Source organism: Pungitius pungitius, chromosome 15, assembly GCF_949316345.1.
Source record: "Pungitius pungitius chromosome 15, fPunPun2.1, whole genome shotgun sequence".
In the NCBI taxonomy this organism is placed as follows: Eukaryota; Metazoa; Chordata; class Actinopteri; order Perciformes; family Gasterosteidae; genus Pungitius; species Pungitius pungitius.
Window position 1 is genome coordinate 11,458,757 of NC_084914.1, and position 19,507 is coordinate 11,478,263.

The window sequence follows — 19,507 nt, forward strand, 5'->3', positions numbered from 1 at the left end:
AGCTGTGCCACTGTGAAACCGGAGCAAACAAGTACACCGACAGATGGGGGTGGGATATTTCTCCCCATAAGTTATTTCAAGTTACAGCTGCCAAAGTTGATGTTCAGATAACAGTTTAACCATTATTATTACACAGTCATAAGAGAATGAGAGACATTTAAGATGGCTTCCCATTGAGATGGCAGAAAACAACCTAGTGTGTAAATACAGCATGCAAATGAAAAATGTAATTATATGCGTATTACCATAACTTTTATCTAACAGACTGCGTTGGATATTCACATTGCTGAGTTAAAAAAAAGCCAGGCCTAGCTTGTGTAAGTGAATTATGTGCCAGGAGTGAACCATGCAGCAGAAGACAATTGCATCCCAGCTCTGGGCATCCGTTTTCAGGGGGGTGGCTGACTAATACTAAGGCCAACGCAGTAATTTGTCTTTAAAGATCCCAGTAGGCAAATTGCACTTTTCCAACAGGCATGAGTTTTGTTGCTGAATGACAAATATTCTTTTGTAGGGCTAAAGGACAGTTGTGCAGGCAACTGGGCTCACCAAGGATATGGATTTATACTTGCGGCAAAGACTAATGGGTTCTGTTGTGTAAATCCCACACAGCGGTCCTGATTGATTATCCCCCGCTGTTGGGATACTGGTGCTGCTGTCAGGGCTCTAAGAAAGGCTGGTATGTTTTATCCACATCACAACAAGGAGCAGGGCAGAAATAACCTGTCCATTGCTGTGTAGAACAAGGAATATAATGGCTATTGATTGGTGTATTAGCTGCATTTGGGCCCGGATAGCCTTCTTTCTACGCTTTGGTAAAACAAGACCTGAAGTGTTATATATCCTGGCTGAGAGCCCTCATGGCCATGGAGTATTCTTGTTTTGCACTTGTGAATTGCAGTGGCTAATGGCATATAAGAGGAAATTTGTTAGTGGTGCCAAAACAGTTTAAATCATTTGCACTGCCTGGGTTATTTGTTTACAATTTACAGCATTCATATCAGCTGCGAGTAGTCAAGCCAAACTGCAATTTGCATAACGCACGCTTCAAGTGCAACGCAGATTGTATTTGAAATTCGTTGTGACGGCGTTGTGATGACCCTTAGGCCAATTGTTTTAAATTGGGTAATCATCAAAAGGCACCTGTAAAGGAATTTAGCAAAATGTGCTTTAGACTGGGTAAACACCCAGAGATGACTGAATAAGCATCTGGCATTTCTGCAGTCTTGCAGAGGAATTGGGGAAGTCAAAGAGGCTCAGTCTATTCCAGATAGGATATTCTCACCGGGTCAGTCCTTAATGTGGCTGCCTGTCTGCTTTATGGTAAGCAAACTGGGCACCTGCTGCATGTGCATGCAGGTATAAGTGCTTATTAGCTTCTCCATGTTCCTACTCCCTCCATGCAGGTCAGAAAAATGCTTCACAGGCCACGACTAACTAACTATGTAGGTGTAAAAAAGCAAAGTGATCATTAGGGATGCTAAACACAAAGCTTTAAATTCTCAATATAGCCGACGCATTCCCCAACAATGTGTGTGTGTGTGTACTTAAACAGCTATCTCTGAGAGGTCCAATTTGAGTCCTACACCCAGAGTAAGGCCATGTGGGTCAGTCCTCACTTTATGACGGACCGCAAAAAGGGTAATTTGTGGGTTTACGTAAGAGTTATAGTCAGTATCAGGCACTAAGTTGTGTCATGGTGAGGGGCTAGGAAACGCCTTATTCCGATATGTCTCCTTACAAAGATAGCAGGCTGGTGTGGTTCTGACTGTGTGAATTAAACTGTCTGTTTGCTCCTCAGGATCGGAGCAACGTTATGTGCCACGACCTTTGCTGTAGCCTCAAAGGGACGCGGTGGGCGAGAATAGCAGAGTGTGAAGATACTGTATGATTTAAAGTAAACTTTTCTTGCCCTGTAAGAGTTGCATGACGGAGTAACTTTTGTGAAAAACAATTCAATGCTCAGCAAGCAAGAGAAAATGAAGAAGGGAAATCTGTCCCAGGGGATACAGTAGGTGAACACAATTCAAATATTAACAGATGATGAATCACGTTAACATCATCATGATAAACGTTACTTTTGCCGACAAATTACAAAAATGAATAGAGGAATTTGCACATTTTTGTGCATGTGGACGTAACTTACAGGTCTGGTCTTGACCGTCTCCTGAGGCTTGACATCCATCTTCGTCATCACAGTCTGTGGTGCTGCCCTCCTCTGCTTCCCCACTGCCGAGCTCATCCCAGGCCTCCATCTGGCCCAGTTGGGGAAACATGTCCTGGGTCTCCTGAACAAAGCAAACACAGAAAGAGAAGGTCTATCACACACCGGTTTACATGGAATGCTCATTTTGCTATGTTTACAACACTGCTCCTCCTCAATTCTTTAGTCATCATATATAACTCCATAGGTCTGAAATACATTTGCACAGCACGTATGGATCCAGCAACCAGTAGGTGGTCGACTGCTTCCCTGTGGAATATTAGAGCTCAGTACGTATGTGTATGAGTCTCCTGCTCCGACATATCAATCGCTGTCATTGTCAGCAGGGGCTAACAGATGATCCAAAGCATCTGCTGGGAACAGCAGAGCAGATTGGAGCGCTGTACAGTGAGGCCCCTGGGCGGTAAGATGACGCGTTGCATTTAATTACATGCTCATGATTACAAGGATGCCAAATCGTTTTTCATCCGCTACTTGTTGAAGTTAACGGGAAAAAGGATCAATTGCACAATAGTGTGTGGTTTAATTGTATGGCACACAAGAACATCTTTTTACTCCACTGTAATAAAAACCTGGACCTATAGAAGCACATAACACGGTTCTGCATCACGACTTTGTGGGGCTGCAGTTTGAAGCACATCTCCTTATGATGTTCGCCTCTCTCAGCGTGAGGCCGACTAATTGAACCACCTGCTAGTCTTTCCTGCTGTTAAGGTGGTCTTTGTTCCATCGCACCGCGTCTGACAAGATGCTCTCGTCACTCAACAACAAATGATCCTGATCCAGAGTTATGAGGCTAAGAAAGGGCCGCGAACACCACGTTTGTAGAAAATGCGGAACTATAAAGCCAAATGCAGTTTGCGCATTCTGTCCAGGATTTACGTTGTACAAGCATGCACAAAAAACACACACAAAAACACACACAGTATTAAATATTCATGAGAAAGCAGACAAGATCAATCCTGGTACACAGCTGACCTTCATATGACCACTGAAGACATGTTGAGAGGACGGGAGTGGGGGCGGGGTTTGAGGTGTTGAGGGATAACTAACATCCTTTCCCCTGACTCGTTATTCTGCCTGTCACTCAACACATCTGACAGCAAAGGTGACATTCAAGTAATTGTCTTCTGGGCCTTCAAATACCCCAAAAGAAACCTTTCATGATCAGTATATGTAAACCGACGTCGCAAAGCTAACTATAAGTTATTTGGCCAGTATAAATGTTTGATTGTCACTGGTCCAACATGATGATTTCCTCCAAGTCCTGTTCCCATAGGAACAAGTTGTTGGTACTATTGTTGCCAAGTTTTGGTATTCTTTATGTCACTCTGACACTGAAGTGTTAAACATTATCTGCTAGTAAGAGAGTGGAAGAGGAGACCAGCTTTTGAAATTGTAACTCATTACATCAGTCGCACATTCCAGTTTTTACCTAATGTGAAAGTGACCCCTCTCTCACTCAGGCCGAAGTGAAAGAAGTGAGTGCTACAGTGATATGAGACATCCACACCACACCGCCGGGCTTCATGTCACTGGAGAGGGCCTTTTAATGGAAGGTCTAAAACATCTATTCCAGCTAAAACGTAATATTCACTGCAAAAAAAAAGAAGAAAAAAGAAAGCCAAACAGTAGCTGGACAGCTCAGTTTTCATCGATGTACATTTAGGTACAAGAGGTTTACGTTGAAGGAATGAGAATAATATTATATGCCGTTATAGTTGTGGTTTGGCTCACATTACAACCTCTTGACAAGCTCTTTGTGTGGCCTCCTATTGCTCTACCTGTTTTGGGGCTGATATGTGATCTTTGTTAGAAGTTCGGGGACACATTAGGAGACACATTCAAAAATCCTCACTTTGTGCATTATTGATAGACAGCCAGGGAGAAAATGTAGACCTTTGTTCTGGACAGCAACCGTGACAAATCCATGAACTTTTTATATTATGTAAAGGAACAAAATACATGCAATGAGTTTAGGAGGAAATGCTCTGCTCAACAGCTTAATGTGTGTACTAACACCTTCCAGATAACCGTTTGGGTATTAAGCTAATAACCGGGCCGTTCGGGGGACGTTTAACACAATGCTGCTTGGCCCAGCTGTCCCTAAAGCCTGTTAATTGGAGCAGGAATCAATTAAGGCCTCGTCGCTGTGGAAACCACACTCGGCGCTTGTAGAATGGTTACTTGGCTCCGGTCCAATGAAGCTTTTTCAGCTAAATGCAGAACTGCAAAAACGGCTGGAGTCTCTGTTATTTCTTTAAATTTCAACTCTGTATACCAAAAGTAACACAAAATAAACTTAACTGTAGTATTCCAACGGCGTGACGAGGAAGCAAATGTCTAACTTGTCTACGAGTGTATGTATTCCAATGTATAATTTATTTAATTGAATGAGAACGTTTTTCCAAACTTTTTACTGATACTGCAAGTTATTTGATACTGGTGAATCCACAATGTGCAGTGAATATTCTCTCGCCCACCTGCTTCCTGATTGACTTGCTGCACTGAGGACCAGCTCTGGGTTTCAATGAGTTCTGACTGTGTTTCTCCAATCGGCTCCCCCCCCCCGCACCTCCATCCCCCCGGGTTTTTAATCTTCTTTAGAGTAGAAGCAGGAAATATATTATGCTAAGGTAGCAAGTTCATTTTGAAATACAAAATGTGGTGTATGTACGTTTGTAAATGGGAAATAAGTATTAACAGAACGTCTTTGTTCGCACATGACTGCTCTCACTTTGACATGTGAGACAATGCTCCGTGTCTCTAGGCTGCTGCTTTGCTGTTTCAGAACAGGCTATTGATAGACAGAACATGCTTTTGAAAAAAATAAAAAGCGTAAGCTCTTAAAGGGGAATCACATCCATTTTCTACATTCACATATGTCGGGACAGCGAAAAATATTGGGAAACTTATACCTAAATATGTGATGTCATCATATCTGAAGTGTTTAATATCTGAAGACACTTCACAAGAATAAATCTCATTTGGTAATAAAAAAAGGAAACTAACAGTGGGCCTCCCTTCCATTCGCAGTATCAAAACTGTAATTATCAATGTGAACAATCAATGTTCACAATATCCCACGTTGCATTCTGGGATACTTCTGGCGGCATGGTGTCCGCTGGTTGCACTGGAATATTTTTCATGGATCTATTATGAAAATTGGGTTCTATGCTGTAGGTGTCACACTAAAGGTAAGATGTTACTGATCCAGCGTACTAAACAGCAGGTTATTATGGAATCTATGACACAACCACTGTTTATGAAGCAGCTCCAGACTTTATAATCAATCACACCACGAGTTTGTGATTTACGTCTCTGTTAAAGTAGCTCATGTTCACGAATATTAATTTCTTCAATATTGGATGGATTAATGTGATGCTCGTAAGCACGCTGATGAACAGTAGTATTTCTCCTTGAGCAACGTCTCTGTCATCCCACAGGACCTTTTTCTGCAGTTACATGGACAGTAAATCGAGTTAAGGGAGTTGATTTGATTGTATACTGTATTTCTTCCTGAATATTCGGCAGGTTTTAAACTGAAACCATAGCTCTTTAGTGCTGAGGGTCAGACACGGAAATCTGACATTTCCGATATTTCAAATTTCATTTTATATCCACTAACAACACGATGACTGAATCAAAACAAAGAAATGAGGGGAATACGATCGCGTGGGAGCGTTGCATCCTCAGATTGATCTAACTGAGGTTTACAACTGCACATGCCAGGTCAAACAAACAGAGCGTTTGACAGGACTGAACTTGGACAGGGACACTGAGCCTGTAGGGGGAATGCAGGCTCAAGGAGATGAAAAAGTGAGATGCCTGCCTTTGCATCGATATTACCCTGGAATCTAAAGACAAGTCAGCCATTCCCCAAAAGCTTTGAATAAAAACCTAAATCATAAAATATTTGCTAATTCTCCTCTTACCCCACCAACAGTCTCCACTCTTTCATTTCAAAAGCATTCTTTGGTTATGGGATGATGGAGCGGTTTTGAGAACATCCCAGGCTGAATTTCTGCAAGTCTTTGAGTGCTTCCTCGTCACACTAAAACCTGTACTGCCAGGAGAAACCAATCACTTTCTAAAAGGGGAGAAAGACAAGGCTGAAAGAGAGAGTGTGTGTTTGTGTAGCTAAACCAGGGAGCTACTGTGGAGACCCATTTAAGTTTTATGTGGAAACAGAAAAGTTGATTATGAAACGTTAAAAGGTGAAATGTGGTCACCAGGGATGGGACATGAATACTGCAATTCTATCAGCCGTTGCGTAAGTGCGCCTGTGCACACGTCCGTGCGTGTGTATTATGTGGGATGCTGCTGTCAAACTAGTCAAACGGGATCGTAAGTCATAACCTTTGTGTGTAACGGGATCATCTCATTGAGAGCAGTTGTGGTAAAACTGCATATGTGGACAGAGAGCAGGAGATGGGAAGGGAAACCTGGAGGAGACTGAAGGAAAAAGGGACGCTGGCCACATCTAAAAGTCTGTCTGAAGGAACGCATCCCCACTTTTAATTTAAAATTCTCTCGCGTACTGTACAGGTTCATGATGATTTTGTGTAAAAGCAAACATCAACCGAGAGACAGAGTAAGCATGAACTGTATCCACTGTACGTGTGTTTGCATACTATACTATGTCTCTCATGCATACAAGGCATGAGAGACAGTAGCTGCAGTCACAATGGCCATTGCCTAACAAAAAATGGTAGAAGTATGTTTAGTATTAGTGTGACCGGGAGAGAGAGAGAGAGAGAGAGAGAGAGAGAGAGAGACAGACAAAGTAACAGACACAGAGGTGGCAAGAGGTACAGGGACAGGCAGCTCTTAATTATATAGACTTCAACTGGAAGATTGAGCAAGCTTGGGAGTGGATACTAATAGTAGTTTCAGAGTCTGGACTTAAGCAAAAAATCTGCATTGCCATCAAAAACATGGAAAAGGGAACTGATTCAAAGTGAATTTCAAATCAAAGGCATCACAAGCGAGCCAAGTGCTTTTCTGCTGTTGTTCTTTCCCATGGTCAAAGATGAAGCCAAAAAAAACCCTTTGACTAAAGCTGACCGCCAGATTCTTTTGCCATGTAGCCTTTTAGATGAGGAATCCACACGGCTCTGAGGAAGAGATTTAGTTTAATTTTCAACAGATCACTGACCGCCACCATCTCACACAAAGACATACAGACTATATTCACTTATCCTAGATAATATATCAGTAAAATGCCAAGTCTCACAAATCACAATGGTTATAGCAACTGCAAAATAGCGGCTGCAACTGCAAAATGTGGTTGGGCATCATTTAAGCGAGCACAGAAAAGTGTAGGAAGTGGATGACTATTTGTTTAACCAGAAATAGAGTGAGACTTCATCAGTTTTAAGTGGCCATATCGTTGCGTTTTCTGCAACAAAATGCCCTTCTAACTAGTTCTGTGTGTTGTGGGCCATCAATCGGAAATAACATTTTCTGTTCTTTAAATCTGTGGTTACACAACTCTGCACAGCAAGCTGGAGCAGGCCCGTTCTCTTGCCAACAGTTAGTGACAACTTATTGGCGGTTACCTCGTGTAACCCCCACCAGTCGTCCACAACAACACTCCATGGCGTTGGGCTGTCCCGGCCTGCTCCTGTCAGGTCCGACTGATCTCGTTTGTGTGATGTACGTGTGAACAAACTTTGGCTTTTATTGGGCGAATGACAGAGATGTTGTTTGAAATGTTTGACAGTTTGAGTGACATCAGCTGGATTCTCAGAGCAAGTTCGAACAGTGACCTAGCTGCTAACGACTCTGTTGTGTGAGGCGTGAGGGTAAACAGATAGCAAGACAGCTGCTGCTGCCGCCGTGTGGCTTGTAAGGAAAGGCCTTAGACTTCCAACCACCATGCATCCGTTCATCCATCCATCCCTCTCTGCATTCCTCCACCCCCCCATCCCTCTGTGAATGCCTCCATCCGTTCATCCATCCATCCGTCTGTACATTCCTCCGTCCACCCATCCATCCATCCCTCCTCTGTGCATCCCCCCCCATCCATCCCCCGGTGCATTGCTCCGTCCACCCATCTATCCATCCCTCTGTGCATCCACCCATTCCCCTGTGCAGTCCTCCATCCACCCATTCCCCTGTGCAGTCCTCCATCCATCCATCCCTCTGTGCATTCCTCCGTCCACCCATCCATCCATCCCTCCTCTGTGCATCCCCCCCATCCATCCCCCGGTGCATTGCTCCGTCCACCCATCTATCCATCCCTCTGTGCATCCACCCATTCCCCTGTGCAGTCCTCCATCCACCCATTCCCCTGTGCAGTCCTCCATCCATCCATCCCTTTGTGCATCCACCCATTCCCCTGTGCAGTCCTCCATCCATCCATCCCTCTGTGCATTCCTCCGTCCACCCATCCATCCATCCCTTCCTCTGTGCATCCACCTATCCATCCATCCCTCTGTGCATCCACCCTTCCATCCCCCGGTGCATTCCTCCGTCAACACATCCACCCCACCCTCTGTGCCTCCACCTATCCACCCCTCCCTCTGTGCATCCACCCATCCATCCATCCCTCTGCGCATAGAGAACTAGATAAATAAAAGATTTCCAAAATAACTGTGATACATACAGTACGTGCAGTTGTTATAAGGGGTACTGTTATGTCAGTGTGTAAAATGTATTGTGAAGCTTTTTCAAGAATTCAACTTTTTAATTAAATTAAATTAAAATTGAACCAAACTGAGTTTTAGAATGAAAAGGCAACCATTTAATTTCAGAAAGTCTGTGCAGATATAAAAATGTGCCTCGTGTCATATTAAAAAGGGGAATTTTCAAAATGTTACTCCCATATTTTCTCCACATGAGAAGAATCACTGTCTGCATGGAACTGGAACCCATGGGGAGAGTAAGTAGGACGTGTGATGTGGAAAAACAGTCACAGTTCTCTGGATTTTCGTGAGCTTTGCATCTGATTATAACTGCAATGTAGTTAGAGTCTGGGTTCACGAAGTCTGGTTGCCAAGCTAACACAAAGCCCTGGGCAGGGAGACATGTTGCTGTATCGTTGCCACAGCAGCAGCAATGAGCGGCAGAGATCCTGCGAAGGCCAGCTCCATCCTGCTCTTCAAGTGGAAAGAATCTGTCCCCTCCCTGTGAGGCTGCCAGCTCGGCCCGACCTCTTTCTTCATCCCCGGCCTCAAAGCCCAAAAACACTCTCTGGCTGCTGGAGGCATCGCTAAAACATACTATATATTCAAATTTTCTGTGAAGGCATGTAGAAGTCGCAAAAAACATCTGTTGGTTTCTCATATACTACAACTTTACCTTTATACTTGTGTTTATTGTTTGGCCTTACAAACCACACGTTCATTCTGGAGTCTGCGGTGGCTGATGGATCTGAGGATCGACTGGATCCGCAGAGGAGATGTGCTGAGCGTGCCTCAAACACAAGGGAGGCGTCGCTGATGCGGAACCTGGCCGGGCCACTGGCCAGACCAGACAGCAGAGCGGCGGTCGATCTCATCAATCACACACACACACACACACACACACACACACAACTCGCTCTACTGGATTTTTATGCTTGATTCGTTCAAAACTCCCCATCCACAGCAGCTTTCACCCTTTCTTATGATGCTGTCTGTGTTTGAAAGACAAATGTAAAGTATGTTAATGACCATCTGGATTGTTCCTTTTTTTCCCCAAAAAAACTGCGTGTTGCCACCAACTTTTCTTGCAAATGGACACACTGACAAATGATTTGGCCTTAGTACTCGCGTGGAAACAGATACACCATTGTGAAAAAGATCTCCACCCAAAAACAGCTGGACGGATGGCCGGGAATCAAAAATCCACTTTGAAACATTTATTGTCCACATTAGCAATATTTACAGGCAGAGGGACAGAGAGCGAGAAAGAGGATAGTCCGAGGAAATACCCAGGGGAGCAACATAACCTACTCACTAAATGGACCTTTTTATCAGAGGTCAGGGGATTAAGTTTGTCCTGTGAGCTTTTTTTTTCCTACTAATACCAGCTTTTAAGTATTGGATTCTACATGGCGATGATTTGATCCAAAAGTGCAACTGTGTAGGATTCCTGTTTCTTCTTCTTCTTCCGCTTTGTAAACTTGCCGACCACATGTTGTGGATGTCTGTGAATGAAACATTATTGCGCATATGAACACACAGCGCTTTAAGAGCAGAGATGAATGGTTGGCGTGGTTTGTGATACATCAGCAGCAGTTTCACAATCCTCTCAGTGCCACAGTGCTCTAACCTCCTCTCCACAAGGTAAATATATACACGTCTTAACCGCAACAATCTAAATGGGGCTTGCGTGGTGGTTAAAGGAAAGTAACACAAAGGTAACCAAAATAAACTCACACCTTAGTTGGATTCATCCATGGAAAACATCTCAATAGCAATACTTTCTGTTAAGCTTTTTCTAACATCAAAGCCAGGTTTGTTATACTCAGTTGCCCGACTTTGCAATAGCCCTGCTCTTTAACAATAACAGACCACAGAGTCAAAGTAATACATTCTTTTAAAGACGTAATCAGAAATCCTTTACCGGCTATTTTTACCAACTCGCCATTACGTATAAAGATGCCGATGATTAATGCCAAGCACTTAGCTCAACGGCCAGGCCCGGCTTTGTATATTTGCAGGATTTGCTCCATACTCCCAGGTCCCATTGAACTACCTGCTGTGTGCAATGGGCTTAGAACAAATGTAAAACAACGAGGGGTCTTTTCTATGCCAAGAACTGCAACTCTTAATCATCCACACAGGGATTGCTAATTACTAATTGTCATCAACTTGTCAATGTTGTTTAAAGTTCCACAATCACTGAGCTGAGTCAGTTCCAAACTATGGAGTCTGCACAGACAAATGTAACTGTCTGGATCCATAATACTTTATATTTGTAAACTGCTCCCTCCTGACTGAACTGCAATTAATTTGACATCCTAAAAAGCACCAAGGGCGTCCAATAAAGTTTGTATTTTAGAGAAGGAACCAGATGGGCGTACCCAAATCAACCTGAATAGGAACTTATTTGTGAACTGACTCGCCCACCTGGAAGATTCTTATGTAATGGTCCTGTCTCCAAACATCTGCTATGGGCTGTGCAGCAAGGGTAAAGAGAGCCGGGGACAAGTGATGACCTCGTTTGCTGGATAAAAGTAAACCGAATGGCAGGTTTCTTGTATTAAGGCAATTTGACCATGATTGTGATTTCCACTCACTTTAATAATTTTAAAATAACAATTCATTAAACTGAATATGTGACTACAGGCCAGCAGAAAATGAGAGACAGAGATAGAGAGCGATAATGACATTTTCGTTTTCACTATGCTCAGTAGCACGGTGGGAAGAGATTCGGGGCAGTTAAGCCTGTCGCGGGGCTGCTTAGACGGAACGGTGTGAGCACATCTCAGGGCCCGCTGGAGGATCTAATACCTCATGAGTAATACTGGATAGGATTAGTCAAAGTCATAAGGGAATGGCAATAGTTCACGTTTTTAAGAAAGGTAAGGTGCTCAAAATATCGAGCACACCTATTGCCTCCAGCTCTTACTTTATGTGATGTTGCTTGAGCCGGTGGCTTCAAGCTTTTAGTTCTAACGGCGCTAACGGTGCTAACGGTGTTTTTTCCCGAGAGGGGAACCGGACGTTCAGCGCTACGCGGCTTCGAGTTAGTCAATGGGGCACGATCACATGCACTAACGAGTATTACAAAGCAAGCAAGGTGGCACCTCGGATTGTAATCCAATGTTCACAGATGATGAATGACTTCATTCTGTGCGCAGGGAGACATTACACCGACGTATCGGCACATTGCAAGTTGTTATTGATGCTATATTTATGCTCTGAATATTTAATATCTGTGGACCTTTGGGCAAACCTTTTGTTTGTTTTCAACTGTTAAAGTGTCACAATTTCTTCACAGATGCTCCGCCGTGAGTTGTTTTCATGCTGCCTGCTTGTTTGATTAACTATCGCGTCATTCCAGATCCTGTCACCCACACCCGATCATCCCTCATTCCCTTCACCTGGTCCTCACCTCCTTCTCACCTGCAGCCCATTCCCTCATTAGTCCCTTCTTATTTAGGCCCCCTCACTTACACTTGCGCCCCTTCCAGATTGTGTTGGGTGTTATTGCCAACCGTGCTGCAGCATCCTGAGCGGCCTGTTCTCACCCTGTTAGCCAAATATACCCAGCGGTTATGCTTGCCCCCCCCCCTTTTTGGATTGGTTTCCATGTTGGACTGACCTCCTAGTTTTGATCCTACCTGCACACTAGTGAAGAACTCTACTTGCATTTCTGTTTTCGAGTTGTGCGTTTTGGGTTCAAGGATCTGTGATCCTTACCGTGTACATATGACAAACTCGAAAAAGTCCTTATGTGAGCATGAGCGCACACACACATGCGTTAATTTACTCCTCTGCCGGATGTACTGCCGCACCGTTCTGTTAAACACTCTGTGATCCTGCGCTCTTATCTGGCACAAACACACAGCTCAGCCAGGCTCTGCTGCCTGGTCTAGAGTCAAGGTACGCCTTTCAACCCTCTAAATGTCAACAGGACACCTGCTCAACTCTGCATCGTTGCCATGACAACGGGGAACATGACAGCCACCACGCACAATGGGATATTGTGGCCAGACAGAAATGATCTTGAGCTGTCAGTGGCAGACAGGTGGAGGGGCTGGCTGGGAGATATATGTGAGATACAAGACACATGGAGATGGAAAACGAATGTGTGGCTGTGAGAATAAAGAGAGAAGGGGATGAAGGAGGATGGGTGCACATATTGATAAGGAATGTGTCATGGAATTAGGTGGAAGATGAGCAAAACAAAGAAGTGGCAGTAAAGGTTTCCTGTGTGAAGGCACTTAAGCAATCAAACTGGTAGATTAAGGGGAAATACAGGGGAAAGAAAGGAGGATAAAGCGATCGTACACTGGGCATCTCTCCCTTTCTATTTGTGGACAACAAAAGGGCAGACATGCAGAGAGGAACCAAATCCTGGTCCGTTTGTCTCCTCTAATGGCCTCAAGGGACTGTGTGAAATGGCCCTTTTCTTCCTGGTCCTTTTCAGAACTCAACCGCATCTACATGACAAACGGTGTCACTTTGAAGCTGCTTGTGTCATCTCTGCCTATCTGTCACTCATTCCTGACCTTTTGCACCCGCCTCCACATATATCTTTTTTTTTTTTTTTTTTGGCAGCAATTCCTTTCACCCGCTATGCTATTCATTTGTGATATCTGCCTCTCTGCACTCAAATTTAAGAAAAATGTTCTTTCAGCACTTCTGTCTCATATTGTCTGAGGCATATTAATGAAACAAAAGCCCTATGATTTAGAACATTAGTGATTTTGACTCCATAATACTTTGGCTGACTAATCATTTTTAACCTGGTGTCATTATCAATACTGAAAACGACTGTTCTCATGCAAATAGACTTGACGTTTTCATCTGACTCTTGCTGTCCTGAAATACACAGTAACTGTTTGAAGCTCCTTGGCATGACGTTGTTCATTTAAGCCTTTGTGTAAACAGCATCCTACCTCGTTGAAGAGCTCCAGCCTCTCCTTGACTTCAGCCAGTGTAGGGTTTGGGCCTCGAACTTTGACCTCTGGGTTTTGCCTTTGGGCGTGTAGGCCATTTCCTACAACTCTGCCGGCGTAGCTGTGAGGAAGAGAGAGGGGCGTCACATGCGTAGAGACAGAACTGGGTGAAGGCAGATATCCAGTTATTCTTAGTGGGACTGACAAGATGTGGTTTCTAGACAAATGCAGGCTTGTAATAATGGAGACTCAGACCAAGGTCAGCTGGCTCCACAGCGTAGTGGCTTCTTCTTAGTTCCACATGAATCTGGGCACTAGTTGTCCCTATAATCATGCTGACGGACAAACACACTAACAAACCGAAACAAAAACCAACGTGTACTCTTGGACTAGGGCAGGTTGTGGTTGAAAAATAAGTTTAACTGTTAAATAAACGAAAACCAAACCCATGTTTCCGGTTGGTCTGCAGATTAGTTTATCAATGTCTGCATTTAGAAACGGGCCAACTGCACCGCGGCATTTCCACAACATAAACTGAAAACCATTAGGGGCTCATCCGTCAAAGGCGAAACAGAAGACATGGAACGGAAAACATTACGAGCTCCCTTATGCAATGACTTTTACATCAAATATGGACAAAAGACCCTTTATAGCGCTTTTGTGTTCGTCTGTGATTGAAAACATTTTGAAATGAAAACATGACCGAGCTCAGCCTGGTGAAATTGAAGTTGAGACACATGGTGCTGGCCCCTTTTAATCCATGGCAGGCTCCGTGGGCCTGCAGCTCAGCAGGGATTAGAGCTGTTGATTTGGTCAGAGCTGTTGTTGAGCTGATGTCAGTGAAGCTAAAACTTCCAGCAGCTGAGCAACGTAGAGGGGAAGAGTTTTAATTTATGATAATACGCGCCAAAGATCTTTTAGCTCAAATAACAGAGTGTCACCACACATCAAAGCACGGCTAAGGCTCCGGAATGAATTGATTTACCTTGTTATACTTTTTTACTTTTACTTTTACAACCGCAGAATGGATTTCATTTCTGTTGTTTTGAAAGGATATTTGAGGAACAGTACACTCAGATCTGACACTGCGTTTATGGCAGACACACACACACACACACACATTTCCATTATATCCTTCAGAAATCTGGCCCAATTATTTCATATTTATAATATATTAAAGGCCATTTAAAAAGCACTTCTGTTAGATAATAAGTTATGAAAGAAATGATTAGTGGTGGGCACATTGAGGATTTATTATTGTGTAAATGCAATAATTAACTCAGTTGTTAACAGTTGTTTCATCACGCACAAACACCATTCTTTTTTTTAATTGTCATTAAGATAGCTCATAGTGCACTGGCGATAAATAAAGATACAGTCGTGCCGTTGTTCCCATCATCTAGATCCGCCCCCCCCCCTTGGGTCCTTCCTGATACTGCTTCTTATAAACATCAGTAAGCGTTATTTAAGTGCGCACTGTACTACCTTTTTTTAATTAATCACAAAAAAAATTATTTATAACAGCAATCAAACTCACTAATTAAAAAGACCATTATATTTTTAATGACAGCTGTGACTGCTGCAATATTGAGTGTAAAAAAAATACTTGTGTTTTGTGGGAAACTATAAGGTAGCAGCTTGACGTAGAGAAGTCCTTAGAAGTTTATCTTTTTCCTTTTTTTACAAAGAAAGTGACATAAAACACACTCGCACATCTCCTTTTTTAATACTGTTCAGAGGCACATTCTCTCATTCTTCTTGTCGAGGCTCATTGAAATATTGACACTCCCTGAAGTAAAACAACAACTTTGGAAGCCGGAAGCCATTTACCAGCGACCCTTTTGGTTAACATAATACTACTACTACTACTACCTACTAAATGTGAGGGTCCGTTACACAGCCTCTTAAAGCTTTGCCTTTTACACATACCGTTTATTTCCCACCATCGATATCATACAATTCTAAACATTAATAACAGAATCCTTTTTTAACGCTGATCTTTGATGGGGAATTATCAGTCTTAGCGATGGAAGACGTGTGTAAGAATCACATCATTTGATTCTTCTTCCGCAGTCCGTACAAAAGCCGATGACGTCTTTATGGACGGTGTAAGTGAATGTGTTCATACTGATGTCTTCAAGGCCACTTGCTTGCATTTGTATGTGGTTGCGCCTGTGCACACTTGTACTATACACGGGCCTTGTGAATATAATCAGAGGTAATCATAAAAGTGCTGAACTTGACAATCTGCGGCCTGTGATCTAAGCAGCGTCTCAGCGAGGTCTGTGCTCCCTCGTCGTGCTGAAGCAGCACTTCCCCCCCCCCCCGATCGGGCCCATAAAAATGCAAAAATGTCTCTTAAACTTCTGCTGGTATACATACCTGCACACCCCCTTAATGTTTTTTTTTTCCACCTTCAATTGCTTGATTCTGTGTATTTGCAAAAGGGAAACCCCCATCAGCCCTGCGTTGACAATAATCAAAGCTCTTCATTGCCAGCAGGTCTGAATCCTCTGTTGTCAATCGATAGCTTTTGGACTTTAAAGTGGTGGAGAAGGTGGGGCCTGTGTGTTTTTTAGGAAGCATATGCTTGTCTGTCTCCAGGCTTGGCTTGAGATAACAGTGTCGGGGCAGAAATGAGCTCATCTGATGGGATGCAAATAAAAGTGAGATGTCAGGGTGAGCTTGGCAGTGAGTTTGGCCTGGAACGTTTCATCGCTGTCATGTATGGGCGGGACGTCCCACGGCAAATTACCAATCGATGCTGCACATTTCTGCATGTATCTGGAACAGACTGCGGATGTTTTGATAGGATTCTAGCCGATGGCAATATTATTTCAAAGTAGTTCTCACTAGTCCTCATGTCCTAATATAATTCATTATTATTATTATCATTATTTTAATTCAAATGCAACTGTGAACATCGAAATAAAAGACTGCTGCGGGGGACGATATCTCGCTCTTGTGTGACTAATGAGTAAATAACAGCTTTCTGCAATCAACAGTCCATCCTCTCCTCTGGTGGCCTCAAACGTTCAACCTAAACAAACATTCAAACTGACTACCTACGTATGCGCGCTGTCTGACTCACGGCTCTCTGAATCCGTTCATGCGGAATTGACTCATTCCCCTGTGAATGCCCAATTGATGCAGTGTCCTAAAGGCGGCCTTGTCTGTTCTCGTCTCCCTCTGCCTGGAGCGCTGGGCCGGCGGTGACCTCCCCCTCCCCGGTGCTGACCCCGAACTGAGCTCAGTCGTGATCTTTTTGAAAGGCCCGGAGGAATGCTTGTGGGCTGCAGGGCGGAAAACAAAAAATGAAATGTATTCATCTTTTTGAGGTATAGAGGGAGAAAAGAAATGCACTTTGTATTTGGGCGTGTAGCATACAAAGCCTGGGCAGAATCTTTCAAGGCTGTGTAAACACTTGATTATGGGTCGAAAGAAGGTTGGCCGTAGTGGGTGGGTGTAGCAGATCGGCCTTAGTTAAAGAAGATTCTGCTTGTCTTTCATCCGTGTTCTTCCTGCATGTTTAATGAGCCCACTCACCGGGGATTCAATTAGCTCAATGTTTTCTCTCTTTAACGGCAGGTAAGGTCTCATTCAGCCGTTTCCCCATACATGACTTTGTTTTCCGTGTGCAGTCATCACAGCCCCTCGCCCCCCTTGTGGCTGTGATCTGATTCAGCTGAACCTTTTTTGTGGGTAGATTATTTTTTTATTTTAGTTGAACAAACAGTAACATGATCACAGCAGACTTAAAAGACGGTGATAATGTAGACAAACAGCAGGTAGGCCTGTTGGTCTATTTGCTTAATTGCATTCATACCACGCGCCGGCAGCAGAGATCTTTGCCAGGATCACAACGGTTAATGAGATTATGCAGTATAGTATCTGGAAGGAAGGGGGGGGGGGGAACGGGTTGCACATCGTCTCTAAAATGATTAATTATATTATTATATAGATTATTATAGGCGGTTTCTGTTGATATTTTGGATTTGCTTCGAAATTTCGCATGCGGGTTAAAAAGCACATCGAGGTAAGGTGGCGTACTCGAGGCCTAACATGTTGTGCCAGGAATATCAAGTACAATGTTTTTATGGATCTTTGCTTCAGTAATTAGAATAAATACTCATCTTGGAACGGCAAGATTATAAGATTCACTTTTAACGGCCTGTTGATGTGCGTCAATAGGGTAATGTCAGCGAGTGATATAAAAATATATACAGAGCAATAATCCCTGAACTGATTTACATAAATGGTGCACACACTTGTATTCTTTCCTTTTGGCTCCATGCTGAAATGTACAGGTCCTGGGGGACCCGTCATCGAGGGCTCATTAGAAGTAAAAGAATTGTGTTTTTAAAAACATTAAACCTCTGTGCCATGTAGCTAAACTCTATACTGACATGAGCATAAATTCTTAACAAATCATCTTTGATGATTCAGTGCAGTTCTAAAGTATTTACATTTTTTAATGAAGTGTGCTCTGCATATACTAAACATGAGACATTAGGACATCTTTTTGGAGGTTACGTTTCCACATGTGAATTGATTTGGATAAACAGTTCCTCTGGAATAAACATCAGGCTGAAACACGGCCAACTGAGGAGTGGCAAAGTGTCAACGAGTAATGATTAGGAGGAGATGAGATTGCTTTTATCCCAGTGAGTGCGTATCTTTGTGGTTGTGGCTCGTTCCGTTGCAGCTGAGGTGGGTATGGGATTAGAGCTGGTGCAGCCGACGTCAGGGTAAACAGCATGTTGTTGGTTCATCATGATTAATAAAGCCTCCCCCCAACCTCCCGGCTGTTTCGGATGTACAAGATTGAACGTGTTTTGAGTCCTGTGATTAATACACATTGGGGCATGCCAGCTCTGGCTTTTATCTTCAAGGCTTTGGTTAATTCGTGAGATTTGTTGTCTCTCTGCTTCTCACAAAGATCATTCTGCACTCAAGCACGGCCACCATCACACTTTTGACATCTATTCCAGCAAAGTTGCATTAAGACACAAAACGGTCATTACACTTTCAACTACAGGTGTTTAAATTATTCCTCTTAAAACACAGAGCAGCAATAGAGTTTACCTGCTGAAACTTTTATCTTTAATCCAAGCTAATCCCCACATCACGTTCATGTCTTATTGCTGATTGGATTCCATTAAGGGACACAGGTGAACATCCCCATTACACTACGTCCATGACATAAAACACAGCATTACAAGTCGCTCTTCCCGGAACAAGAGTGAATCCAGTAGTGCGAGCGAGGGAGGGGCAGAGCGGTTGGCAGCCAGCTAACTTTACGAGCGGGGCTCGGACATGTTGAAATACTCCTGAGCAGGAGGTTTTTGTCTGAAAGGCCAGTCTGTTCTCACACACCGTGTGACATTAGCAGCCATTCCCTGTACCAACACGGCGCTTGGGAACATAAAATTGGTTGAAGGCCACGTCGCAAACATTTAATCAACATGACATTATATGCACACGCCATCCCGTGCACAGTAAACATGAACATGTGCAAACGCGTTTGAATGTTTTGCGAGCCAGTGCCCCTTAGTGCAATGTGAAAATACACACACACACACACACTTACCAGAAGCCCTTGTTCTGGGTGTATGGCATGTGACCAACGATAAACACAGCGAAAGACGTATCTCAAACGTGGAGTTATTTACAAAATTAAGCAGAAGCAAGATCTTTGGCTCCGTTTTTTTTTTTTTTTGGACGAG

At 43.5% G+C, this 19,507-nt stretch overlaps 1 protein-coding gene across 2 annotated transcripts in view; it reads right to left on the reverse strand.

The window, feature by feature from the left end:
* Positions 1-19,507, reverse strand: part of gpc5c (glypican 5c) — a 76,978-nt gene that overhangs the window by 13,517 nt on the left and 43,954 nt on the right. For both annotated transcript variants that reach the window (XM_037459197.2, XM_037459195.2), the window contains 2 exons: positions 13,782-13,902; positions 2,147-2,288 (listed from right to left, as the gene is read on the reverse strand). In XM_037459197.2, the coding sequence (XP_037315094.2) occupies positions 2,147-2,288; positions 13,782-13,902 (263 nt within the window). The remainder of the gene's footprint in view (positions 1-2,146; positions 2,289-13,781; positions 13,903-19,507) is intronic.